Source organism: Phyllostomus discolor, chromosome 13 (assembly GCF_004126475.2).
Source record: "Phyllostomus discolor isolate MPI-MPIP mPhyDis1 chromosome 13, mPhyDis1.pri.v3, whole genome shotgun sequence".
In the NCBI taxonomy this organism is placed as follows: Eukaryota; Metazoa; Chordata; class Mammalia; order Chiroptera; family Phyllostomidae; genus Phyllostomus; species Phyllostomus discolor.
Genome location: NC_040915.2, coordinates 52,953,650 through 52,979,921, shown reverse-complemented (window position 1 = coordinate 52,979,921; position 26,272 = coordinate 52,953,650). Strand labels below are relative to the sequence as shown.

Genomic DNA, 26,272 nt, shown 5'->3' with positions numbered 1-26,272 from the left:
CAGGACAGACCTGGAGCCGGACTATCAGCCGAGCTGCTCCCAGGTTCTTGACACACACAGACTGCAAGATAAAGCATGTTCATTGTTGGGTTACACTGCTCAATCGGGGGGGTTGTTCATTACACAGCGTGGATACAGAGTGGACCCGGATGCCCACGGAATAGCCAGAAGTTGTCTTGAGAAGACGGCTTTATCGAGATTATTCCCACCCTGCTCCTCGCTCACTTCCGCAAAGCACCTTCACGTAAGAAAGTGATGTGTTGATGGGTAGGGGCTTTAGAGACTTGGGTTTGTGTCCCGCCTCTGGCCTTGCCCTCTACCCACCTCAGTGTCGTCGTCCCCCCCCGCCCACGGTAAAACTGATGAATCAAAATGTAACCAGTCAGCTCTGAAGCTGTAGGGTCTCACAATGGTTAAAAACGTAAGTTTTGAGTCCAGAAGACTGGCTTTGAACCCTGACTCTGCCATTTGCTTGCTGTGCTACCTCAGGCTAATTACCTAACTTCTCTGAACCTCATTTTCACCTTCCATACGGCTGGTTTAATCATACCTACTTCCTGGCATGGTTACAATAATCCAATAAACTAATACGTATAAATTACTTAGTACACAGTAGGTGCTTAATAAATGGTAGTTACCACTGCCAGTCATGAGATAACGTGACGAGTACAGTTATTTCCACTTGGAGCCAAGATCCAGGAAGAGCAGAGAGGCTGGAGGACTTTGGCGGTCTGGAGTGAGTCCAGGTGCAGGTGTTCTTTTAAAAGCTCCCCAGGTGAGCCTTTGAGGAGCTCCACCCTGCAGGAACTCTCACACGTGTGCCGAGTCAGACAAGAATTTCAGTGCAGTGCTGTTCGTAACAGGGAAGGACTGGAAACGATCCCCTGCCCATCAGGAGGTAAATGGGAAATAAATTCTAAATGGAATACTACACAGCAGTGTAAAATTAATGAAGCAGCACTAAGTGTATTAACAGGAATATAAATCTCTAAAATGTAATGCTGAACCACCCCCCGCAAATGCAGGAAGATACATAGAGTATACAGAACATGCGAAAACACGCAGAGCATTGCTCTATGTTATTTAGAAATAGATACATGTTAGTAAAAGCCAAAGCCATGCGTGCATCTAAGAAGCATCAAGGTCAAGCTGGAGGTTACCTCTGGGAGGAGGGATGGGAATGTAATGGGGGAGGGGCTGCCCTGGAGCTTTGGGGCACTGGGAATACAATGGGGCATTTTTTAAACTGGGTGGCAGGCACACAGGTACCCAGGGTATTGGCTCTGCCCTCTGCCTGTCTGAAATATTGCACATTTAAAAATAAGTGTGCATAGAAAAACACCCAGTACAGCTGTGCATGGGCATTTTTCTTTCCGTTGCTTGTGCCTTCTGTTTTACCTGTAATGATCCATCCAGCTTTTAAGAAATAGAGCAGTTGGCTATTTAACAACGTGCAACACCCTGAGTCCAGGGCATGAGCCATCAGCCCAGGGACACCCGCACAGGGTCCCCCAACCTCTGTCCCTTGGCGGTGCCTCAAAAGCTGAACCTGACTGCACTGGGTATGCCTAGTAAGGGGTTTTAGTAGTCAGGAGGGAGGGCTGCTGAAGTCTCTTCTTCTGCAGCATCTCTGAGTTAGAAAGAAGAAAAAGAAACATCCAAGCAGGCTGGGAAGTGAGAGGAGCCTGGGAATGAAGGGCGGGGAGAGAACCAGCAGGGTGTATCTTCCTTTAAACGCAGGTGAGTCATTCTGGAGCCGCCCCAATGCAATACGGCCGCAAGCTGGGGGTTCAGGGTTCTCTCAGCAATCTAATCTGCCTCTGCCACCGAGAAGTGCTTGGATGTTGTTTCTTAAAGATGCATAAAGGGTTTTATCTTCTTTTGCATAATGAGCGCATTTCCCATGCAGCCACTTTCTTAGGTTCTCTGTCAAGTGTCAAGGTTAGCTTTTAGGAAAATCCTCCATGGGCCACTGGGAGGCAATTTCCACCCAATACAGAAACTTAAGAGAGAGAAGGACAACTTTTTGATATCATTTCAGGAGCCATATTTTGTGCATTTAACACAACTGAATGCAGACAACATCCAGAAAGAAAATTGAGTGCGCTCTCCTGAGAATGGGCATTAAATGGGGACAGTGATGCCAGGTGAATTACTGCCCCCTGGTGCCCGCGGAGAGCGGTGCAATCATTCGCTGAGAGTCATTTGTGGTGTTGGTCCCTGCGTTCCCTGCTACCATCTCCTGCCCATTTTATTTTATTTTTCTTACAGCCATTTTCAGGGACCTTAATGATGTCAATGTCTTGAAAGCTCATAACATGGCTTTACTATTGCCCGCTTTCTCTAAATTTCTGCAGAAACACGTCCAGGTAAGCAGATTTATTGGCTGGCTTCCTGCCCATTTTGAAAGCTTTTAAGCAGAAATCTGGCAGTTCTCTGTAACCGGCAGACAAACATGCCAATTGTTGAAAAATCTGGAGATTTTGTTTAACAATCGAGGCCTGACACTTCTTTTGAAAAAAAAAATGGAAAACCTGTCAACTTCTGGACTGCATGCTAGCATAATAAATGTACGCTAAAGCTGAGAAGCTGCGGCCCACTTTGGATGAGACAGGTGCTCGCACATTCTCCACACTCCCCACCTTTCCCTACTGTCTCATGCCCAGACAGTTTTATTCACTGACGATTGTTATATAGTTCCTGGATTCTCTGCCATAGCCCAAACTCCCTGAAGAGTTTGCACTGGCATCCCAACAAGGAATGAAGAAAGGATGGTACCTTTAAAAGTGGATGATTACATCACTTTATGCCTAGGAGGAGATAGAGGTCCACAAGCCCCATAATACCCAGCTCAGTGAGGCTAAGTGACCTGCTCAAGGTCACACAGCTAGTAAGTGGTGGGCCCTGCACTTGAACACACATCTGCCTGACCCCAGGACCTCACTGCTTTGCGCTACACCAACCGACCCCCTTAATTAGCTGGTTGCGTTGCAGGCCCTCCTCTGGGAAAGGGTTGTACATTGCTGCTTGAACCATCAGGAGTGGAATTCAGGTGACATGGAGAGAATGACCTTCATGATCTTTGTTCAAAAGATGGAAACAGGGGACCCCAGAAATAACCACCATCCTGATTTTGTTCCTTAAAAACGTCATGGTCGGTCCTACTGCAGAGATTTCTTATTCAATTCCAGCCAACAAAATTTCAGAAGCATCTACCACCACATGCCATTCCCCATGCCCAGGGCTGGGAGTTGGGCGGACTGGGGGCCAGTTATAAGCTATAAACAGGGGGCCCAAACAGCAAGGGCCAAAGCTGCCTGGTCCCTCACCTCCCGATGTCCCCACACGCTGTCTTTCCTGACAACACGCATCTGGCCTGGGCCTGGACACTCCCTTTTGTGCTGTGAGTCAGCGGCTTCCCTAAAACTGGAATCCGACTGAACCCTACGAAACGGTAATGGGGTCTCTCCCTAGGGGATGGAGCAAGCTGCAGCTCTGACAGTTTTTTCTGCAGGTAACAAATAAGCAATGACTTGGTGTCTTCTCTAGGAATAATTGCAATAGCACACACTCACCACTTGGCTCTCACACAAAAACCCTAGTGGATGGGCCGTCATCACATTGTGCCAATCTTACGCCAAACAGGATCAGCAAGGTCAAATCGCTGAAGGTACTCAGTTTGCAAGTGGCAGACATGGGATTTGAACTCAGGGCTGTGTAACTCCGAGGGTGACATCCAGAGAAATGTGTGTTCTGGAGAAGGTCAGATCTTGAAGGGTCAGGCCTTCTGCAGCGGGCCAAAGCTGAACTGTGACAGGCAAGCTGGCTCACCAGAAGCAAGTGGAGCCGCCACGCTGGTTGGCGCTGGGCTGCCACAGTGGGACCGCTTCTATGGGGCCACCTCACAGCCTGCTGTCCCACAGCTGTGCTGTTGCATGACGGAGCTGTCTTCACTGAATGGTCCCCCACTTCACCACCACCCAAACTGGGGGCTCCTGTTAGCATGGAACTGACACCAATGACCATCGGTTGACATGACATCTTAATGTTTAGAATTACTGGGCATGCCACAGGTCCTGGATATTTGGTTTCAATATTCATGAATTAAGATGGAGATTTCAAAGAGAAGAAGATGAAGGTTTCAAAGCGTGTGGTGGTTGCAGGGGTGGGGGGAGGTGGAGGAGGGTACAGGGGAGATAAACGGTGATGGACAGTGTGCAGTTGATGGGCTGTGGAACTGGGCACCTGAAACCCATATAATTTTGTTAACCGGTGTCACCCCAATATATTCAATAAGAAGGAAAAAATAAATACAAAAGAAAAAGAAAAGAAAAAGATGGAGGTTTCAGCTTCCTTCATGAAGGAAAAAAATTCTCTCTCTTCCTCTCTTCCCTATTCCCCCGCCCCCCCCCCCTCCGGAAGCCAAAACAAGCAACCAGGCCCTTCTCTGGAGCATCCAAATTAAAAGTCAGGGGCTAAAAGAGAGAAGGTGAGAAGAAGGAAAAAACGCAGTTCTGGTAGCAGAGGGTGGAGGATGAGAAGTGGGCTGTGAAGTCAGACTAACAGGGTGGAGAGATGCAAACCACCAACATCCTCATATAACACCTAAAGAAACTGAGGCGAGGAGAGATGCCTGAGAAGGAGACCTGTGGGACGGACAGCTGTTTCGAACCAGCGGCACTGTGAGTTTCCTCGTTTCCGAGCCTGCAAAACCACATCAGCGCGGGATTTTCCACACCCACTACTCCCGCCGGTCGCCCAGGCCCCACCCCTCCTGTTGTTTATTGGCTGCTGCGGCAAGAGACCCACGCAGAAACCAACCAATGAGAGTGGACCACGGTGAGACTTTCCCCGGGTTGCCGACGGCGACGCGAGAACCCGGAAGTGCGAGGAGGGCACCAGTGCGGGAGGCCTACCCGCCGTGATGAGAGTGACCAGCCGGCCAATGGCGAGCTGGAGGGGGCGGGCCTAGAAGGCCGGCAGCAGCGGAGGAGGTCGTGCGAGTCCGCCGCGGAGCTAGCGAACGCCAGGACAGCGGCGGCAGGGCCTGGCAAAGGTGCGCGGAGAGGAGGGGGTGAGCCCGAGGGACTTGGAAGGAGAGGGCCGGGAAGGGTGCGGTAGGACAGGAAGCCCTGGGGGGGGTTCGGAAAGGGGCGGCTCCCCAGAATGACAGTCCAGTGCTCTCTCCTCCCTGGGCCTCAGTTTCCCGCTTCCTAGAGTAGTGGTGGGTGAGAGATCGCGCCTCCCGGAACGCACTTCCAGCTCCCCGCGCACACCCGCGTCACCGGCGAACACCAGCCACCCCCAGGAGGCCGTCCCTCGGGGATAACGCGCAGACCACCTGGACGAAGAGTGACCCACGCTGTCTTTGTACCCCCCCGTCTCCATAACCCCACAGTGGGCTAAGCGAACCCTCATTAGAGCGCGTAGCAAGCCATTTCCAGTGTTCTGGATCAACAAGCCGGCGCTCAACCCGCGCCCCCACCGTTAGACCTACAGCCCTGAGCGATAAGAAACCTAACCAGCCATCTCTGGTTCTTGGAGGCCTAGCACCAGGAGCTGGTGCACGGGCCCTGATTATGGATACGATAGAGGTGACACCTCAGGCACCCAGAACTCAGACGCACTGGGGATTCGTACCCGATGCTTCTGTTTACTCCCTGTGCGCCTCCTGGGAATTGACTTGCCCCGTCTGTGTCTTGTTCCCCTCTTCTGTACAGCGGAGCTGGGTGGCTGTCCTTCTTAGGGTATTGAGGGTTACGCGAGATAACGTATGGCTAGCGTTCAGCTCGGCACTCAGCACACCACAGTTGCCCAATAAATGCTTATTGTTAGCATGCCTGACCCCTCCACTTTCACTGCCATCCCCCAGCACAAGCCCCCTGTCACAGAGGGCGCGGGGTGACTGGCCTGGCCCACACCCTGAGTTGTTCTTGAGATGTTTGACTGCCCAAACTCTAGGCAGCATCCCAGAAAAGGCCAGAGAGGGGACTGGCAATGCGGCTAGCATCAGGTGAGGGCAGGAAGAGGTGGCCAGCCATGTGACAATACATCAGGTCACCAAACAGTTGCGCTTATCAAGGAATGGGCCTCAGAACTGCGTTGGCCAATCTGGGTGTGTTAGGTTCTTACTTTTGCCCCAGACACTCAGTGTTTGGGGTCCGAGGCCACAGAATTTGTGATGGAGGGCAGACTTTAGAGCCACAGGGTCCTGAATTCAAGTCCTAAGGCTCTTGCCTGCTCACTGGGTGACTTCTCCAAGCCTGTTTCCTCATCTGGAGAGTGGGGCACCTGTAGCATCAGCTCTTGTTGAAGATTGCAGGAGGGCATGTGTAGGCCCTTAGAGCTTAGCACAGGGCCTGGCACACAGTGCGTGCCTAATAAATGCTGGGCAATGGCAGCATTACTTTTCAGATACCACCCTGGAGAGGGCACCAATCCTTCCAGGCTGGCCCCTCCATGTTTATACCCACTCCTTGCTTGCCCCCACCCCCTGGTCACAGTGAGTTCAGAGCCTGGGGGTCTACAAGCCCTAACTGGAGTCAGAAATGCATCCCAAACATGCCAGTTGCCCTGCCTCATCTCCTCCGACTCGTTTCCTTTCAGATCTGGCTCTCTCTCAGACGACTGTGGATATGTGCAAGGGGGCCACCCCTGAGTCCAGATGACACTCGTGCCAATGGCTTCAGTGATGGCTGTGACTGAACCAAAATGGGTCTCCATGTGGGGCCGCTTCCTGTGGGTGATGCTGCTGAGCCTGGCACTGGGGTCCCTGCTGGCCCTGCTGCTGCCCCTGGAGGCCATGGAGGAGCAGGGTTTGGCCTTGCTCAAAGGCTTCTACCTGCTCAGCGGCAGGTTGGACAGGGCACAGCACGCCGTCAGCAGATACGCCAGTCCATCCACAGAACTCAGTGTCACCTCCAAGGATGCGGCACTGCTGGTGGTCAAGACCAAGTCCTCCCCGGGTAAGACGGAGTGGCTGTCTCTCCTCCACTCTTGGGTTTTCGCTGTGTTTGGATTATGCCACATTTGATCTGTCTGTTATCATTTGTGTTCTTTACACTTGTCAAAATCATTGGGGTACCTGGTTAATAACACGTTTTAGGTGTACAACTTGGTAATATGACCTCTGTTTATTCTATGGGGTGATGTCGGTTAATGCGGTTATATGAGTTTCACGTGGTCAAGTCTATGCACATCACCTGTATGCCGCATTGTGTGTTGACTGCCCAGAATCCGTAGCCTCCTGCTCACCGTACACTTGACCCCCTGTGCCGTCTTTGCCCTCCCCCGCCCCCCTTTTCTCTGGGAACCACCACTCACTTGTCTGTATCTATGAGTTTTTGTTTATTTGTTCATTCATTGCTTTGTTTTATATCCCACATGAGTGAATTTATGTGGTTCTTGCCCTATTCCAGCTGAATTATTTCACCTAGCGTAATACTCTCGGGATCCAACCATGATGAGGCAGATGGCAATGTGGCATCTTCTTTATGGCTGAGTAGTATTCCAGCATGCACATGTCTGACACCTCCTTTATCCACCCGTCCATCGAAGGGCACCTGGGTTTCCGTGTTTTGAAGAATGCTGCAGTGAACATAGGGCTACATATATCTTTATGAATGTTTTCACATTTTTCAGGTAGATACCCAGAAGAGGGATTGCTGGGTCACATGATAGCTCTATTTTTAATTTTTTTAGAAACCTCCATCTGTTTCTCTAGGGGCTGCACCAGCACATTGCCACCAGCAGTGTGCGAGGGCTCCCTCTTCACGTCCTCCCCAACTCCCTATGGTATCTCATAGTTGTAACTTGTATTTCCCTTACCACTAGTGAGGTTGAGCAGTTTTTTAGACAGACTTTATTCTTAGAGAGCAGGGAGGGGAGGGAGAAAGAGGGAGAGAAACATTGATGTGAGAAACAGCCATCAGTAGCCTCTCACGAGCACCTGGTCCTGGGATGGAACCTGCAACCCAGGCCATGTGCCGACTGGGAATTAAACCAGTGACCTTTCTACTTGGCAGGACAATGTCCAACCAAGTCACACTGGTCAGGGTGACGTTGAGCATCTTTTCACGTATCTGTTGGCCATCTGTATGTCTTCCCTGGAAGAGGGTCTATTCAGGTCCTCTACCCAAGTTGTAATCAAAATCTTTTCATGTGTTGTTGAACTGTATTGAGTTATCTATTTTGCATATTGGCCCCTTATTGGAGGTATCATTTGTAAATATCTCCCATTCAGTTGGCTGCCTTTTTGTTTTGTTGGTGTTTTGGGGTTTTTTTTTGCTTTGGAGCTTTTTAGTTTCCAGTGTTTTGTTTGCTTTTCCTTCCCATGCCTTTGGTGTCGAGTTCACAAAAACTCCTGAGACCAAGGTATTTAAGTTTAGTGCCCATATTTTCTTCCATGTATTTTATTGCTTCAGGTCTTATATTCAAGTCTTTAATCCATTTTTAGTTTTGTGCACATTGTCAGTTGTTTTACCCTTTTGCGTGTGGCTTCCCAGTTTTCCCATGCCATTTACTGAGACTTTCCTTTCTCCATCGTATGCTTTTGGCTCCTTTTATGAAAATTAGTTGCCTGTGGGGGAGGGGGGCGGGATTTCTGGACTCTCAATTCTGTTCCCTTCACCTGTGCATTTTTCTGCCAGGACCATACTGTTTTGATTGCTGCCACTCTGCGCTTTCACTATGTTGTGTTTTCACTTCCCAGCCTCCTTCACCAGGTTCCGCCAGGGGGTGTGGGGCAGCAGAGGTGGTCAGCACCCCTATGTTAAGACTTCCCAGCTGCCTCTACCTGGTTTTGGTGGGGGGCGGGGGGAGCCAGGGAGGGAGCTGTCTTGTCCCGGAGGGGAACTGCCCTGCCTGCCTTACAGTCCAGGCTCTAGTGTGAGGGCCGCGGCACGACTTCCCCACCGCCGCCAACTGGCTGGAGCCGAGGTGGATGCCGAGCCTCATCTGTGGCCACCGTCCCTGCCCTTCCCCCTTCCCACCTCCCCTACTTCCATCCTGAGTGTGGATCTTTCAGGCACATGTGTGCGTTGAACAGGGGATCCTTTTTTCAGTTACCCGACTTTTTGTACATTACAGGGGAGAAACGATGGAGTCCTCTCACTCCCCCGTGATGCCCAGGTCACTCTCAGCACTTGCTAATGCAGTAGATGTTTAGTGTCTACTTCGTCCTATGTGCAGGGTACAGGGTGTCACGGTGAAGAAGTCAGCCCTGACCTCCCAGCCTAGACAAGCTGACAGGTGACCCATACAGCGCCACCAGTGTGGTGATGGGGGAGCAAAGGAGGCCACAGGAGCACACCAGGAGGAAGGCTCCCTGGAGGAAGGGGTACTTAAGCTGAGACCAGAGTGTGAGCAGGAGTGATCCAAACAGTCACGAGGGAGAGTGCTCCAGCAGAGGCCTGAGGGTAAGAGCCGTGGGCACTTGAGGAACTAAAGGAAGCCCAGGAAGTGTGGCTGACACTCACTTGGTGGGAGAGCTGGTGGAAGGAAGACTAGATGTTTAACAGGGTGCGGCTGAAAACCACTAGGTTCAGAGAATTAAAGGGCCCAGGAACGGGGAGGCCTTAGGGGCTAGTACCAGTGGGGAGCTATTCACAGCCTGGCCCCCAGAGCAGGGGAGCCCCATCAGGATGCAGGGAGGGCCGGGTGCCGGGAGCTGTGGCCAGAGGTACACGCCCACTCCCCACGCGGCAGGGAGGGGGCAAGGTGATGCCTCCAGGACTGTGGGACGAATGGAAAACTGCCAGCCTACCACCCCGTGGGGCTGTGGGGAATAAACACATCCACACACACAGGAGTACCGGCATGCTGGGAGGAGGAGCAGCGTGGCTGGACTGAGCCCCCGAGGCCATGGCTTCCCCTGGGGCCCAGCAGCTGACCACTCACCTGGACGTGCTCTGCCACTCCCCGCCCTCCCTGACTGTGCTCCTTTGGCTCTTTTCCAGCCGGGAAGTTGGAAGCCAAAGCAGCTCTGAACCAAGCCCTGGAAATGAAACGCCAAGGCAAGCGGAAGAAAGCCCACAAGCTCTTCTTGCACGCCCTGAAGATGGACCCAGACTTTGTGGACGCCCTCAACGAGTTTGGCATCTTCTCGGAAGAGGACAAGGACATCATCCAGGCAGATTACTTGTACACCAGGGCGCTGACCATCTCGCCCGACCACAAGAAAGCGCTGATCAACCGGGACCGGACGCTGCCGCTGGTCGAGGAGATCGACCAGAGGTACTTCAGCATCATCGACAGCAAAGTGAAGAAGGTCATGTCCATCCCCAAGGGCAACTCCGCGCTGCGAAGGGTCATGGAGGAAACGTACTACCATCACATCTACCACACGGTGGCGATCGAGGGCAACACCCTCACCCTCTCAGAAATCAGGCACATTCTGGAGACCCGCTACGCTGTGCCGGGAAAGAGCCTGGAGGAGCAGAACGAGGTCATCGGCATGCACGCAGCAATGAAGTATGTCAACACGACACTGGTCTCCCGCATCGGGTCCGTCACCATCGGTGACGTACTGGAGATCCACAGGCGGGTGCTGGGTTACGTGGACCCTGTGGAAGCCGGCAGGTTCCGGACGACACAGGTCCTCGTGGGACACCACATCCCTCCCCACCCCCAGGAGGTGGAGAAGCAGATGAAAGAGTTCATACAGTGGCTCAACTCCGAGGACGCCATGAATCTGCACCCGGTGGAGTTCGCAGCCTTGGCCCACTATAAACTTGTGTACATCCACCCTTTCATCGACGGCAACGGAAGGACTTCGCGCCTGCTGATGAACCTCATCCTGATGCAGGCGGGCTACCCGCCCATCACCATCCGCAAGGAGCAGAGGTCCGAGTACTACCACGTACTGGAAGTCGCCAACGAAGGCGACGTGAGGCCATTCATTCGCTTCATTGCCAAGTGTACAGAGACCACCCTGGACACCCTGCTCTTTGCCACAACCGAGTACCCAGTGGCACTGCCCGAGGCCAAACCCAACCACTCTGGGTTCAAGGAGACACTACCTGTGAAACCTTAACCCTTAAAAGCCTCCCTTAGTGACGGGGTTTCCAGGGGGAGGAGAATCAAAACTTAGCATTTCTAGAAACCTTTTCGTTTCCCAAAGCAAAAGGAAACAGATAAGGAACTTAAACATTCTTTACCTCCAATTTTTTTTTAAGAAAAAAAAAAAAAACTAAATTATTAAGACTTGTTTCTAGGATAACTTATAATTCAGCCAACTTATTTATTTTCTTCTTTTGAGCTAGGAAATGTTGTGTGGTGTCTGCCATCCGTGCTGGTGGCCCATGCTTACGGTGGTCCCAGCAGGCGTTGGGGGCACCCGTGTTCTTTGCACGTGACCAGAACAGGTTCTGGAGCAGAATTTGCACGAAGGCGGGGAGAGGCCAAGGCTGGGATGAGGTCCAGAGACACAGGACTAACCTTCCAGGTCTTTCTCCGAGACTGGCCAACAGGTTCTGTGACCTGACCTGGTCCCGGTTTTGGGAAATGATCGAAAGCTTGCTTTCTTAGAGCTTTCTGCTTCCCTACAAAGAGGCCGGTGTTGTGACTAATTCCCACTGGCAGGGCAGACGGCGACGGAAAATGACACGAGCATTGACAACATTTCTAGTTCGGTATCTTGCCTATTCCAAGAGCCAGAGTTTGCAAACTCTAGTGTCGGAGGCTATTTTTCCATGCTAATACTATTTTTCTAATGAAGGATAGGGGAGCTGGATTTCCCTTTGCTGTCCGTGTTTCTCCCCTGCATCTGCGGCACTCAGCCCAGATGCCTGCAAGTTCTCAGGGCATCCCCGGACTGAGGCCCGCTGCGGATCAGGCCCTCTCCCCGAGTGTGACATCTGTAACTGGGTGTTGCAGAGCACCTCTGAGAAAACACATGCCACATCACCACCAAACACATGTTTTTTTTTTATCTTCACCCAAGGATATGTTTATTGATTTGAGAGGGAGGGAGGGAGGGAGAAACGTTGATCAGCTGGCTCCCGTATGCACCCCGGCTGGGGAATCAAACCCACAGCCTTCTGGTGTTTGGGAAGATGCTCCAACCCACTGAGCAACCCAGCCAGGGTTAAACAAGCATTCTGGGAATGAACTAGAGCATCAGTTTGTACTGAACCACGAGAAACCTTTGACCACAGCCGGGACGTGTCCCTTTTTGTCATGCAGTTCAATCCACTTACTGACCTGCCCCCAACCTGCCACAGCCACTGTCCTGTCCAGCACCCTTGGGGAAACAGAACAGATCGCCTTGGAGTGGCCTTAGTTTTCCACCAACTTGTCGTATGGACTACAGCCGAGCCGTCCTTCTGTGGAAGCAGAAAGTCTCTTCTCTTTCAATCACATACGGCACAGGAGCCAACACAACTGCTGCTATTTAGTGAGACCGGCCAGAGCTGCAGCTCCTGCCCCGGGGACAGGGCCCAGCGGCCAGCGCTGCCCTGCACCCCGCCGGTGCCTGAGGGGCGCGAAGGGTGCGCAGCGCCGGCTCTGGTCTAGGGATCAGTCGCTATTCTTAGGTAGCAAGTGTTCGTGGTTATCTAATCGTGTGGTAAGCACATTCAGAATGGTCTTCTGAAAGATTAAGGGAAATGAATGGAAAGATGTATGAAATGGGCTCAAGTGAGTTATTCAAACCTTTATAAAACACATTCTCATCCTTGTATGCTACCACGAAGGTATCTCTTAAACCTTAAATCTTCTACATCGTGGTTTTATAAGCACACCAAGGAAGCCTGATGGAAGTATTTGCTTTGTACTATTGAAAAGGGCACTTTAGCTAAACATGAAGGACGTTACTTTAACAAATAACTGACTCTAATAAAGTATTTTATTATATTAAATAAATGCCTGAGACTGTGCTGTCTTCTTCAGGAGATGGTTCCACTTGTCGGGGGGCCGCAGACCCGTTCAGTACACAGTCCCGGCCGGGGGGCAGACGCGAGGCGGGCACTCCAGAGGAAATGGGGCGAAGCTGGCTGAGTGAGCGGCCCACCCAGGCCAACGGACCCGGCTCACTGACCTCTCCCTTAGGACTCAAGTGGCGGGAGTGGTTTTTCATGTTTCTATTTACGGCGAGTCCGTGATTTTCTTGGGGAAACACACAAACCCGGTCACATATTCCTGAATATTCCTGTCTAGAAGACTCCATGCCCCGAACCAGCCCAGGTCCTGCTCAGGTCTGAAGAGGCTCACCTCTGTGCAAGGCCTGTGCTGACACCCGAGAGCACGAGAGAGGCCAGAGGCCCGGCCGACCGCCAGGGAACAAAACGGCGAGCTGTGAAGCGGCGGAGGGCAAGGCCACCCGAACCCGGGTTGGCAGGGGAATATTCATGGCTCTGCAGGGTCAGCCCCGGACCAGCCCAAACCCTCCCCCACGGAGGGGGCCTCCTCGGGCAGGGAGGGGCCGTTGCAGAGCACGATGCAGCCTCTTCTGGCTGCTCATGAGGTAAGAAATGCCCACTGCCTGCATTCAATTCAGATGACTCCTAACACATTTTTGGCTTTGTGCAAAAGAGACACACAGTAGAGGGGGACCTACAGATTAAAAGACTCAGCTACAGTCCTACAATCCCAACTTACGGGACGGAACTGACGTTTATGAAACAACAGGAAATGGGAAGTTGGCTGGACAGTTGATGGCACTGGGGTATTACTGCTGATGTTCTTAGAATACTGATGAAACCACGGCCTTGCGGTTCTCATCTCCTAGGGACGCACGCTGCAGCACCGCTGGGTGCCGCTCTGATGTCGGGGGTGCCCTCACCATAATACAGACGGGGGGCGGGGTGGAGGCAGAGAGGAAGGAAGACGGCTCTGGGGTGAGAGGTGCTGCCGTCCGGCGGGAGGCACATAAAGAATTTATCTTACTAATCTTTATCATGTTAAAGTTTCCCACTTAAAAAATGTTGTTAAATATCGCTGAGGCTTGAATGAGGCAGGACAGCTGAGCTGCCCTGGCTGGGTGGGGGCCCAGTTGGAGCGTCCTCCTTACACCAAAAGGTGGCTCATCGGTGGCCCATACAGGAGCCAACCAATCAGTGTTTCTTTCTCTCCTCCGCCCCATCTACAAATCAACAATCTTCAGGTGAGGGTTAAAAAAAGAGCTGTGCTGAGGATTCCCATCACACCTGAGAGTCCCCGGGCTCCCCACCGCAGTGCCTTTATGAAGTTTCCCCACTGAGCTGCCAGTGGCAGCTACCAAGGCAGTAAACCCCTGATGCAAGAGCACAGGCAGGAATGCCCAAAAGCTCACGTGCGAACTGCCATAAACAGAAGTTTAAGGCTGACGACACACCACAGCTGAGAGGACTGAAACACAGTGACGTGGGACTTGGCTTACAGAAGCTCTGCTCGCACGTCTGTTAGGTACAGGCAGGCACACCCACGTCAAAAAGTCCACGTCGGAGCCCTGGCTGGCGTAGCTCAGTGGATTGAGCGCGGGCTGGGAACCAAAGTGTCCCAGGTTCGATTCCCAGCCAGGGTACATGCCTGGGTTGCAGGCCATAACCCCCAGCAACCACACATTGATGTCTCTCCCTCTCTCTCTCTCTCTCTCTCCTTCCCTCCGTTCCCTCCCTAAAAATAAATAAATAAAATATTTAAAAAAAAAAAAAAAAAAGTCCACATCGGGACGCAGAGCTGAGCACCACTCCACAAGAGGGTTTTAAGAGAACGCCGGTTTAATAAACAAACCTAAATGGGGAAAACTTAAGTTTGCACTTGAGATGGCATTTAAACAAAACCAAAGGGCTAAAACTCAATATTTAGACAAAGGACACAGTCCACTACTCACTAGGCAAAGAAAATGGTCCACAGCAGATGGCACACAGAATCCCTATGTAAAACAAATGCCACAGATATTCTGCTTTCAGGAAACATAAAAACAGTGGGTTGACATGTCATTTACAAATACATAATATAAAAACACACAGCCCCCTTGGACAAAAATCCGTCCAATATTTTTTACATGACTTCCCCTGGCCCCACCCCCTTACTAAAATAGGCCGTTCCGGTGAGTTACTAGCATCTGCCGTCTTGTCTTTTGAAAATTAAAGAGTGGCGGGCACACGTACTATGCAGAGTGGGAGACAAGTGTCTTATAAAAGAGGCCGGAGTTGGCCGAAAACATCTGGACAAGTGTGTCTCAAAACAGCGTGTCCAAGTTTCACTTCTGTTTTTCACTCTTCAAGACAAAAAAATACCTTAGAAACTACCCTCTGGGCCCCACCTGTGGAGTGACTGCTTCCCCCTGCCACCCTCAATATGAGGGAACACTGACCGCCTCTGCCCTCGGACACCCGTTCCCTGTCTGTCTAGACCAGCGGACACTACGTGGGTGAGGGCGCTGCCCAGGCCCTTCCATACCCAGGGTACCGCTGGGTGACGGGTGGTCCTCCTGGCCAGCGTGAAGTAAGGCATTCCGCTTCCCTCAGAATCCCGCTCACTTTCTCAGAAGCAGCTTGGCAAAATCGGCGTTGGACATCTTGGGAGCTTCAGTGGCCGCTGAGGCGGTGCCCGCCGGCTTCGGGGCAGGGCCGTTCTCGGCCTGAGCCGCCGCGGGGCTCGGGCGTTGCAGGGCACGAGGCAGCAGAGAAAGCTGGGTCCTCCCCTTCCCCCGCCTGGAAGAGCAAACACTGAATGTACCCTTCAATGCGGCAATTCATGACCCTGGTTTATTTGTGAAAATAAGCCAGGAGAGGCTGAAATCACTCCAAGTTCACAAGGGAAAAAAAGACTACAAGGATGAGACAAAGCCTAGGTCTCCTAGATTGATTAGTAGGTAAAAACTACATTAACCAATTTGGCCTTTTCTTCAATTTTGGCAAAGACCACATCTCTGCAGTGTGGTTGCCTATGGGCAGATGAAAATGGCCGCATCCCTCACACCTCAGCAAAGCACCTGGCGATTGTGTGTGTCACCCTATCAGGTAAATAAACTAGCTTCACACGAAGACAGCCGGAGGTGTAGATCACCCTGGCAAGCATACGGTTGTCAGGCCTTCTTTAAACATACAGATTCAACTTGCAAAAACAACTTTAAAACAACCAGATAGAGAAAAACTCGGCCTTAAATAAATCCCAAGCGTAAACTGGCAAACACCGCAATGGGGGGGCCCCACTTTGGGGCTCCCTCTCTTCGGGGCTGTGCTTTGGACAGCCTCTCCGGCGACCACAGTGGACAGCGGGCCGCAGCTCTCCGACCCACGCACCGTGCCAACAGGAAAGCAGCGGAGCCCGGCGCCGGCCAGGGCACACACTTACGCTCCATACATCTGCCGCGGCGCCATGGGGCCGCCCGGTCCTTTCCTCGCTTCCGGCTTCTCCGGGCCTTTCCTCTGCGGCGGGTTGCTGATGGCCACTTTGATGACGTTCTCTTTGATGGTCATGCCGTCCATCTTCATGACAGCCTGCGAGGCCTGCGACTCATTCTCATACTCCACGTAGGCCAGGCCCTGAAAGATGCCAGAGCCAGGTCAGGGGCTGCAGAGCCAGGACGCCACTGCCTCCCTCCGGCCGGGTGGCCACAGCAGGCACCCCATCCACCGGTGACCTTCGCCACCACCGCCATCCTTTGTCTACAGGCTCCTTCCCCTGCCCTAGGCTGTCCTCTGCGCTCTGTCTTGACTGTGCTCTCCGTAACCTGTGGTAAGCTCAGCGCCTCTTGTGCTTGCTCCAGCAGAAAAGACAGACAGACCAGCATAAATCCAGCTGATGGCTGAGGTGGCCTGGGCACCGGGGCGCAGCCCTGGTGTGCCCTAGCGTCTGTACCTTCGTCACCCCCTCAGGTCACACCCTTTAACTCTCGATTAACCTGGACGAAGGGAGGGAAGAAAGGCCATCCAAACTCATGCTGAGACACTACTCAGAATGTGGCACAAAGGGATCTCACGAGACCAAAAAGGGGCGAGAGGGCCACACGATGGGAGCCCGGTGATGGGCCTGGGCAGCGGCCGGAGGGAAGGAGCGTCTGGGCAGGAAGGGGGAGACACAGAGGACAGCCGCTCAGCCCAAGGCCCGCCCGGTGTGGGCTCTGCACTGTGCTCCCCCACTACTTCGTGGTCAGGGTTTTTCTTTTCATGCCTTGTTCTTTTAATACAATTAGCTACAAAAAACTCCTCTGACTCCAAATGCAAATAAGCCTAGTGTACCTATCCTTCTGTTAACTGATTCCTTTCTTAGGAGACAAGGTAGGAATCCAGTCTAGAAACCAAATAACCTGTGAACAGACACAGGGACAGGTCCCCCAGCCTCAGAAGGCGAGGCGCTGGCCGTCCACTCGGACGCTGACCTTGGGTTTGCCAGCCCGGTTGGTAACCAGCCTGATGTCCTTCACGGTGCCGTGAGCCTTGCAGATCTCTTCCAGCTCCTCTTTGGTGCAGGAGAAGGGCAGCCCCGAGACGAACAGCTTGTGCTTCTCCAGGGCAGTGCTGTACCTGAACACCTGCAGGAAGGACGGAGGGAAAACCGACGGCTCGATGCCCAGCCCAGCGTCCTCGTCTACAAGCCCGCGTCCCAGCCGGGCAGGGCCGAGCCGATTCCGGGTGCTGGGAACTGCTAACTGGGTCACCGTGGGCACGTCACGTAACCTCTCAAGCCTCTACTTCCTCCTCTGCGAAGTGGCAAGAATGAGAGTAGCTACTCTCAGAGTTTGGGTGAGGATCCCGTGAAGTAACGTAACACAGAAACACAGCGCAGTCCCTCGTCAGTCCTACGTGCTAACGGACGGTCACCACCACCACAGTTCCCCAGTTTATGGCCAGGTATCAGCGAGTGCGCGCTCGCAGTGCCCAGGCCGTGAGCCGGACCTCCGCTGACCAGCTCCGGACAGACCCCAGTGCATGTGCGAGCTCGGTCCCCGTTCCACAGATGTTGTAAATAACAGCTGCTTCATGAAGACAAGTGCTCAGCCTGTTTGTAACAACCCTTCGTGAAAGGCATCCTTTCCCCACAGACGTACCTTAAAATCGGGGTTTTTGCTCTTGTCCACACACGGGGACACAAACATCGGCCTCCCGTCCACAACCTTCCGGTCCAGCTGCAGGGCCTGCAGGGCCGCCTTCTCCTCTTTGAACTCCACGTAGCAGTAGCCTCGGAAGTCGCCCCGGTTGCTGAAGATGGGCCGGACCTCGGCCACTTCCCCGCAGGCCTCAAAGAGTGGCCGGAGCTTCACGCCCGGCTCCTCCATGCTGTAGGGCAGGTTGCTGACGAAGACGGTGATGCTGTCCTTGCTGCTGTCGTGGAGCACCTTGGGCACGTCCCTCTTCAGGGCGGCCGCCCTCTCCTTCTGCTTCGAAGGGGGGGTGACGTCCACGGGCGCGCTCTTCCCGAAGAGTCCCGTCTCCGCTTCGAGGTCCTGCGCTTCTCCGGCGGGGGGGACGTTGTTCTCCACCCTTCTGCGTTTACAAGGCTGCTCTGCAGGGCGTCGGGAGGAAAGCAGCAACCATCACTCATTCTTCTCTGCCCTGAGCTGGTCCAGGCTCACGCCCGTCCCACTACAAACGGCTGGGCTGCCACAGCTGCACGCAATAAACTCACACGCCTCTCTGCACGTCCGGGCGCACAATACCTGCCACGCCGTTCTTGCCTCACCAGCTTATTCCACAGCTTTCTGGGCCCTGATTACATCTGAATAAATGGGCTAAATCAAGTAGATGTGACAACTTAAGTCCTCACTGTCTACATTTAATTATGTAAAAAGTCAGGGAGTCTAAAAGTTCACCCAGCCAATTCCAAGGCCCCTCTTCTAAGAAGCCCAGGTCACCAAGGGCAGGATGGGGCTCGGGGACCTGCATTTAAACGAGCACCTCAGGTGGCTGAAGTACGCGCTCCACATGTGGGCCGAGCCTGGGAAAGCTCTACGAAGGGCCTACCATTCCTAAAAACTCCCACTGTTGTCTCGCGTCCTTCAGGAGAGCTGAACAGCAATCTACTGCACCCACTCTCCCCACTGTCTCCAAGGGAGGGTCCTGCAACCCAACTGGCACTGGCGCCCCACTTCCAGACCCTTCCATCCATTTCCCACCACTTCCTGATGAAGTCTAACTGCCGCATGCTGCATTCAAGAGCCATCCCTGAATGCGGCTCGGATGGGGCACTGGCCTATTAAACCAAAAGGTTGCCGGTTCGACTCCCAGTCAAGGCACATATCTGGGTTTCAGGTTCAGTCCCCAGCCAGGGCGTGTGCAAGAGGCAGCCGATCAATGTTTCTCTCTCACGTTGATGTTTCTCTCCCTCTCTATAAAGTCAAAATGCATGTCCTCCAGCGAGGATTTTTTTTAAAAAAAGAACATCCCTGCGTGGGGCCCAGCCAGCAGGCCTGCCTGCTGATCCAGCCTCACCACCCTCACACCTGGCCCCAGCCGGCACCACAACCCAAACCCAGTCACTGCTGCTCACAGAAAATGCCAGGCTGTCTGTGCCTCATGATTCACTTGTACCAGCTCTGTCTGGCTTCCTCTTTTTCACTTGACACTCACTCATTTGTCAGTCACTCGGCCCTGGCCCTCCCTCAGATGCCAAGGTGCACACGTCACCTCCCCGTGACCTTTCTCCTGCAGGGAGCTGGCCCACCAGCGCCCTCTTCGGCTCCCCCAGGCCCAGCGCCTCACCACTGCAGGCACCACACAGCTGCCTCACCCTGCTAACCCAGGCGCGCCGAAGCGCCATGAGCTACTGGTCGTTTCTGAAAGCCCCAGAAAGGTGTGTAAGGAAGGTCAACTGAATCACAACTCCATCACTACTTCCCTCTGGCTGACGACTTTGTACTAGGAAAATGTAGAGTTCCTTAACGTCTACAGACAATTCTTTACCCTACTGACTTTGCTGAAATAAATCGGACCCGCAGCTGCCCATTCCTGAAGTTGCGGGGCTGACAGAAACACTGGCTGGAGAGTTCCACCAAGTCAAAGCCACAGGCAGGGCAACAAGGCAAGTGTCGGTGCAGGACGGGACACTGGACCCTGAGTGGGATGAAGGGATGTCCACGCATGGGGCAGAGACAGGAAGAGCTCGGGGCACGGAGCCCCAACGGGGCAGGGAGGGCACCACGCAGGGGCAGTGGAGGCCGCAGCGCAGCACGGGGGGAGGGGGCCGAGGCCTCTGGACAGGGCAGCACCTGCCCAGGGCACAGAGCCCAGCGGGACAGGAAGGGTGACGTTTTCAAAGGACCCAACAAAAGTTTTTGTGCAACTTCCCTAGAACACTGAGATGTTCCAAAATAAAACTTCTGCAAACCTCTACCTTCCTCATCGTCGCCCCACTCCTTCTCATCATCCTCATCCGCTTTGCGCTTGTCTGCGCCTCTGGTCTTTTTCTTCTTTTTCAACGCTTTCTTCTCGGCCCGCGCCCTCCTCCGCTGTTCAGCCTGCTCTTCTTCTTGCTGGGCGAGAGCGGCTTCCTTCTCCGCAGCCTGGAGAGTGGGGCACATGATGCATCACCGGACACAGCAATGACCTCAACCCCACTGACTTGTGATGAGAAGAGAGACGGAAGGGGACAGGGGACGGGCCGGGGAAACTCATGACTGGAATGCCAGGACAAGACCATGAAAAGACGCAGAGGGCGTGCTCGCAACTCCCCCACCAGGGCTCCTCGGGCCCCTCAGCATCTGCCCCCAAATCCCCAGCACCTCTCACGATGCCCCAGGCATTACGCACCAAGAGAAGGACAACAATCTCTGAAGCCAGGGCCCTAATTCATCTGGGGGTGTTCATACTCCAACCACTAGGCTAAGTGAAGCGCCTTTTTATTCTCTTTTTTCATCTATTCTAGTAAAGTTTTAGGGCCAAAGTTCCCCTGCTACGTTAAGAAAGTATTCACTGTTGGGGCTAAAGTGTTAAGGCTTTCTAAAAAAAATACTACACACACTCTGATTTCTCTTCAGATTGTATATATCCTTCACCTCTTACTAAGAAATAATGGAGGACTGGTTTAAATATTGGTTCAGATATTTCACAATACTCTCTAGGACACGCTTTAGAAAGACCTCAGGGTCTGACAAAAACATTCACCCCGAACACTGTGGGAACAGCCAGGAACAGCCACCGAGACTTCCGGTCAAAAGCACCATTACCTTCACTCGCTGCTCGTTGACCCGCGCCAACCGGGTTTCGGTTTTCTGAACAGCGATATCCCAGTCTTCTAAAGTACCTGGAGAGACAAAGAAGCGAACTTTCACTTTTGGGGGTTTTGAAGGATCCAACAACATACGATTTTCTTGATTTCCCCCCATTCCAGAAGACATCTCTCCCATTAGACAGCAAGAACTGGACAGTGAGCTCCCCATTTAAGTGCCCTTCGTTCCGCAGGCTGGAGATCTCAGAATCCCAACAGTCCTTCCGGGGGATTTAAATCACCCCTTCTCTTTTAGAAAACAGACTTAAAAACTAGAGTATCATCTATCACGGGCACTCCCTGGCAGATTATGAACACATTCCAATCAAAAGATGTTAAGACATTTACATGGGGTTGGCCAAAAAATCTGTTTAGTTTTTCCTGTAAAATGAAAGTTTTCATTTTCACCAATAACTTGACTGATTTGGATACTGTGAGTGTGTTGGCTCTCTCCCATGTGGTATAACGTTGGTTGTTCTCAATTTATACCTCAATTTGATCGCTCTCAACTTCAACTGGTCTACTGGAGCATGGAGCATCGTCCAGCGAGATCTCCAACACAAAACTTCACAAACTACTTTTGACAAATTGGTCAGTTACAGCACCTTCTCCATGCACTGCACAAATCTCTTTTTCTGTTTCAGTTGCATTTTTACTTTTCTTGAAATAATAAAGCTTAATATGCCAAAAATGTTGCATATTTTCTTCCACCTCCAATATTAAAATGACTACACAAAAATTCACCAATTTTGGTAAGTTTTTTTTTAAGATTTTATGTATGTTCCGAGAGAGAGAGGAAGGGAGGGGGAAAGGAAAGACAGGGAGAAAAACGTCAACTGGTTGCCTCTCGCACAGACCCACCCAGGGACCTGGCTCACAACCCAGGCACCTGGCTCGCAACCCAGGCATGTGCCCTGACTGGGAATCAAACCAAAGACCTTTTGGTTTGTAGGCAGCGGCTCAATCCACTGAGCCACACCAGCCAGGGCAGTTTTTTTTTTTAAAATGCATGCTGATATAACAGCTGTCACAATACAATCTAACAAAAGTGTTTCAAATGAAGTTAAAGGTAACTAAGCACTACTACAGCCATCATATGGGAAAAAAAATAAACCTTTTGGCAAACCCAATATTAAGACTAAAAAACATGAAAAGCATCTCAAATGATAGATGTTGGGGTATTTTGCAATTGGTTGTTGTTTGGGGGTTTTATTTCCAGTTCTGAGGGGTTCCCTCCCAAAATTCAGACCAATGCCCGAGGATAAACTCACTATTTCCCCATTAGAAACGTGATACTGAGGCTCTAAACTGCGGCAGGTGAGCACAAAGGGGCCGTCCGCCGCTCTGTGCTCCTCTGGTGTGCGTGACGTTCTCGAGCCGAGTTCTCCCCTGGAGTGATGTTGACCCCCGGGAAACACTCGGCAGCACCTGGAGTCAGTTCTGGCTGTCCTAACTGGGGGCAGAGGGGAGTGCTACTGGCACCCAGTGGGTGGAGGCCAGGGATGCTGCTCGAGACCGTGATGCACAGGACGGCCCTCCACAGAGAACCCCAAGAGCCCGTGCCAGAACTGAACGACGGGGAGGGAGTGCCCCGGCCCCAGAGGAGCTGGGAGCAGCCGGCCCCACGGCGAGCACCACTGGAGGGCTGCAGCCGTGCACACAGCTGTCCTTACAGGCTCCGAGCCAGACGCGGAGCGCCGAGCGTCCCCACCTTCTGTCCTCTCCATGGTCAGCAACACTTCGCAGACGTGCTCCGGGTAGTCGCTGGTGCACTGGACAGCCCGGTGCAGAGCTTTCCTGCAGTGCTGCGTGTCACCGTGTGCCCTAGGGAAGAAAGCCAACAGGCGCTGCCACCAAGACACAAAGCAGGAGGCACACACAGAGAGGGGCGGTCTTCTCACAGGTCAGTGCCACAGGGTCGGAGGCTCCGCCACGAGGAGCCACCAGCTCCCAGCCCCATCCCATGAAGCTCTTCCTCCGCACACCAAGTACCATGGCTGTGGCAAAGAAAAGGCTGTCATTGTCTGGGGTGGAATCTAATTTTTTCATGGAACACCATTTTCACTCTCTAAAATGGTAAGTATTTAGAGTCCTAAGTAATTTGCATAAACAAAAGCTTTAGGGGATCCTGCAATTTTAGGAGTACCAAGGGGTTCTAAGACCAAAAGGCTTGAGAACTGCTCATGCAGAGGAATATTTAACAAGTTTTAATAGTGTCACCTCTGGGAGTGGGGTTATGGGAACTTTCACTGTTGGGGACAGCTGACTCTGTGTCCGAGGCTGCAGCCCCTAAGAGCAAGTCCTGAAGGGGCTAGTTAAGTCTCCCTGGACACCCAGGTGAAAACGCAGGTGGCAGGCAGGAACACCAAGGGCTCCCTGGGCACCAGGCCTGATAAATGCATTGTATCTTCTGAAGCTTGCTCTGCTTTGTTTTTGTATGGCCCTGGGGGTATAAACCAGATGTTTAAGTTCAAGGCATAAGGAGTAAGCTCCGTATCTCATGAAGTACATCTTAAAGACCCTCTGGTGTCAGCATGACTAATAGACCCTGCCCTATGACAGATCTGTGTTCCTTCCATTGTTATCTGTAGATAATACCTGTTTTTGTATGACTATAGCCTTTCTGACACTGACTGATGAGCCACGCATGCACACACCTACACAAACCATTCCCAATAAAAGCCGTCTGGGAAAAGGGCTGGGGCGTTCCCCACTAGAGGGAATCGCCACCCCCTTCCCACTAGAGCAGACAGACTGTGTCGGGACGACTTATTTGCCGCCGCCCACAGGGGACAGGAGGATTCTGCTGGACGGAGTTCCTCCCACATTCCACTGTCTTTGTTCAAGATCCACGGAATAAAAAAGCTGACTAAATGACTAATAAAAAAGCTGAATGTGACTAAAAGAAGTCATATTCTCTATGTCTTCCCCATGTTGTCAGTATTACTGCACACAGCTTATTTATTTAAAATTTTAGAGGTTTATAACAGGTACATTGTAACTGCATGTTAATTTTCTAAAAATTTAAGCATAAAAGTCTCAAAAAATATACCCAAACAACTAATGGTGCTTACATCTGGGTCCATGACTGTAGATAATTTGGGGTTTTTCCTCTGTGCTTTTTAATATTTTATACTTTTATAGGCAAAGAAAATATAATAAAAAATAAACAGCTCCCCAAAAAATCAAATAAAACATTCATGTCTAGAAAATCAGAACAAAACAAAACACAAAGAAAAACAGAAAATTAAGAGAAACGCATAGCTGTAACAGCCCAGGCACAAAATACTAGGTTTGGTTCTCTAGCCCCGCCCCCTAATGGAAGAGACAGGATGAAGGCAGGGCCAGGGTAAAGACGCAAGCCCAGGCCAGGCAAGTGCAGAGCTGGACCAAAGGTGGGAGGACACAGCCCCGCCTCCTCCACCCCAGGTTGTTACCTTTCCAGGTTGTAATACTCAAGCCACATGTTGGCATACTTGGCGTTTCCCCTGGTCATGATGCTGTCCCAGAGCTCCCGAGCTTTCTGCATGTTGTTACACAGTCGGGCCTAAGACACATCAGAGGGCTCAGTCAGGACAGCACCTGAACCTTATGACACCAACGCCCATTACCAAACAAACTTCCACCAGCCCTGCCTCAAAAGCCGCCCCTACCTCTCAGTGTCCCATGAAGCCCTGGGCACTCCCAGGCTGCCCTCCACGGCTACAGGCCAGCCCGAGTACCGCAGCCTGTCTGTAGTGACCAGCCCCAGGCTGCCTCTTTGTCCAGAACAAAGCGGGAGCCTGTGGGTGCTCACAGTACTGGCCAGGCACCCGGTTTGTTCTGTTTTGTTTTGTTTGTGAAGCTTCACTGCAAGTGCTTACTGTGGGAGGCAGCGTAGAGAAAGTCAGCCTGGTCTAGGAGCAAAAGCCAGCTCCCACTTACTAAGTGACTTGGGAAGGTTACTGAACCTCCCTGAGCCTTGGCTGCCTCATCTTTAAAATGATTAACATACGAACATCCCATCCAGAAAAACCAACGAATCTGTTGAATGTTTACCTCAATCCTGGCCCAGTTCTGCATGATCATGCAGCTTGGATCCCCACTTTCATTGAAACCTTTAAAAATAAAATCAGCCGACATCAGAAAGCTACTTCAAGACACAGGGCCTCTGCCTGGAAAGGCAGGTCCCCCAAGAGCAGGAAACACAACAGGAGGCGGCAGCAGGCCGGAGGCACACTCACGTTCTTCCACCTCCTGCTTCAGGTACTCCAGAGCCCGGGCGAAGGCGGACCTCAGCTCTTCCAGCTCTTTACTGGAGTCTGCGGGAAAGGGCAGAGGAGGTTTGGCTCCACGAAACCACGTAGCACGTCTTTTTTTTTTAAGTCCTACACTGACACTCGCAGGGACCTGTTGGGCACCTGGCATCATGCCGAGGACAGAGAAATAAAATGTCCAGCCCCCGCCGCCACCAGGGAGTGGGGGACAGAGGCGCTGGAGCAGAGCACAGCACGGCGGCACGGTGACGGCAGCAAGTGCAGGGCGCTGGGTGTGGGCCTCCCCTGGCCCTCGGAATGCTGAAGGCCACGTGCGTGAACGTGCAAGAGCCAGGTACATGGGGTTCTAGTTGCTATTCTTCTTGAGGGGTGAAAAGAGAAAGGAAGGGGAATCCTGCAAACGTTCAAAAGATTTAATAGAAACACAGCAGTCTTCCTTAGAGAACTACTTTGTGTATACAGAAGGCAGAGGAGAGAGAACTACAAAATGAGGCCGAAGAAGCTGGCAAGAGCCAGCATAACATAACACACAAGGACCGTTACTTTCTTCCTTTAAAATCCACAGCATGATTGTGAAAGACTTAATGGCTAAAATTTGGGGGGTCGGGGGGGAGGCGAGGGGGAGTTACCAACGGCTGGTCTACAACACTTGCCCCACCACAGTGCCTTTGGGCGCTAGGACAGCTCACCGAAAGATACGCTAAGAACAAGTGCAGTTCTGACGGACAGCGCGTGAACTTAGATACCTTGTTTGAAATCAACCCTTCTCCTCAGGTAATCCAGGTATGCTTGCCAGATCTCCACGTAATCGGTGGCCTGAATGAAGCCAGCACTCAAAGCTTTTTCAAAGGTCGCTGGAGTTGAGGAAAAAGACAGGGTTTGTGGCC

The 26,272-nt window shown here is 52.2% G+C and overlaps 2 protein-coding genes and 1 non-coding gene across 7 annotated transcripts in view; 1 reads left to right on the top strand and 2 right to left on the bottom strand.

Annotated features, from left to right (window-relative positions):
• Positions 1-2,263: 2,263 nt before the first annotated feature.
• LOC114510485 lies at positions 2,264-2,393 on the bottom strand. Its single transcript, XR_003685663.1, has one exon. It is a non-coding gene; the product is annotated as a small nucleolar RNA SNORA33 (small nucleolar RNA).
• Positions 2,394-4,919: 2,526 nt separating this feature from the next.
• On the top strand, positions 4,920-12,857 carry FICD (FIC domain protein adenylyltransferase). Of its 4 annotated transcripts, none has more exons than XM_036014406.1 (3): positions 4,920-5,056; positions 6,607-6,960; positions 9,952-12,857. In XM_036014406.1, the coding sequence occupies exons 2-3, from the start codon at positions 6,665-6,667 to the stop codon at positions 11,030-11,032; spliced, it is 1,377 nt and encodes a 458-aa protein (XP_035870299.1). In that variant the 5' UTR covers positions 4,920-5,056; positions 6,607-6,664; the 3' UTR covers positions 11,033-12,857. The 4 variants fall into 4 exon arrangements, with proteins under 4 accessions (XP_035870299.1, XP_028383622.1, XP_035870297.1 ...); XM_028527821.2 differs by having other exon boundaries at positions 6,607-6,965; positions 9,957-12,857; XM_036014404.1 differs by having other exon boundaries at positions 4,966-5,112; positions 6,607-6,965; positions 9,957-12,857.
• Positions 12,858-14,678: 1,821 nt separating this feature from the next.
• SART3 (spliceosome associated factor 3, U4/U6 recycling protein) overlaps positions 14,679-26,272 on the bottom strand; it is a 28,776-nt gene continuing 17,182 nt past the window's right edge. For both annotated transcript variants that reach the window (XM_028528277.2, XM_028528278.2), the window contains exons 9-19: positions 26,132-26,239; positions 25,353-25,430; positions 25,168-25,226; positions 24,567-24,676; positions 22,841-22,953; positions 21,089-21,165; positions 20,257-20,425; positions 17,975-18,429; positions 17,306-17,458; positions 16,279-16,469; positions 14,679-15,635 (exon numbers count right to left, since the gene is read on the bottom strand). In XM_028528277.2, the coding sequence (XP_028384078.1) occupies positions 15,458-15,635; positions 16,279-16,469; positions 17,306-17,458; positions 17,975-18,429; positions 20,257-20,425; positions 21,089-21,165; positions 22,841-22,953; positions 24,567-24,676; positions 25,168-25,226; positions 25,353-25,430; positions 26,132-26,239 (1,691 nt within the window). In that variant the 3' untranslated portion in view covers positions 14,679-15,457. The remainder of the gene's footprint in view (positions 15,636-16,278; positions 16,470-17,305; positions 17,459-17,974; positions 18,430-20,256; positions 20,426-21,088; positions 21,166-22,840; positions 22,954-24,566; positions 24,677-25,167; positions 25,227-25,352; positions 25,431-26,131; positions 26,240-26,272) is intronic.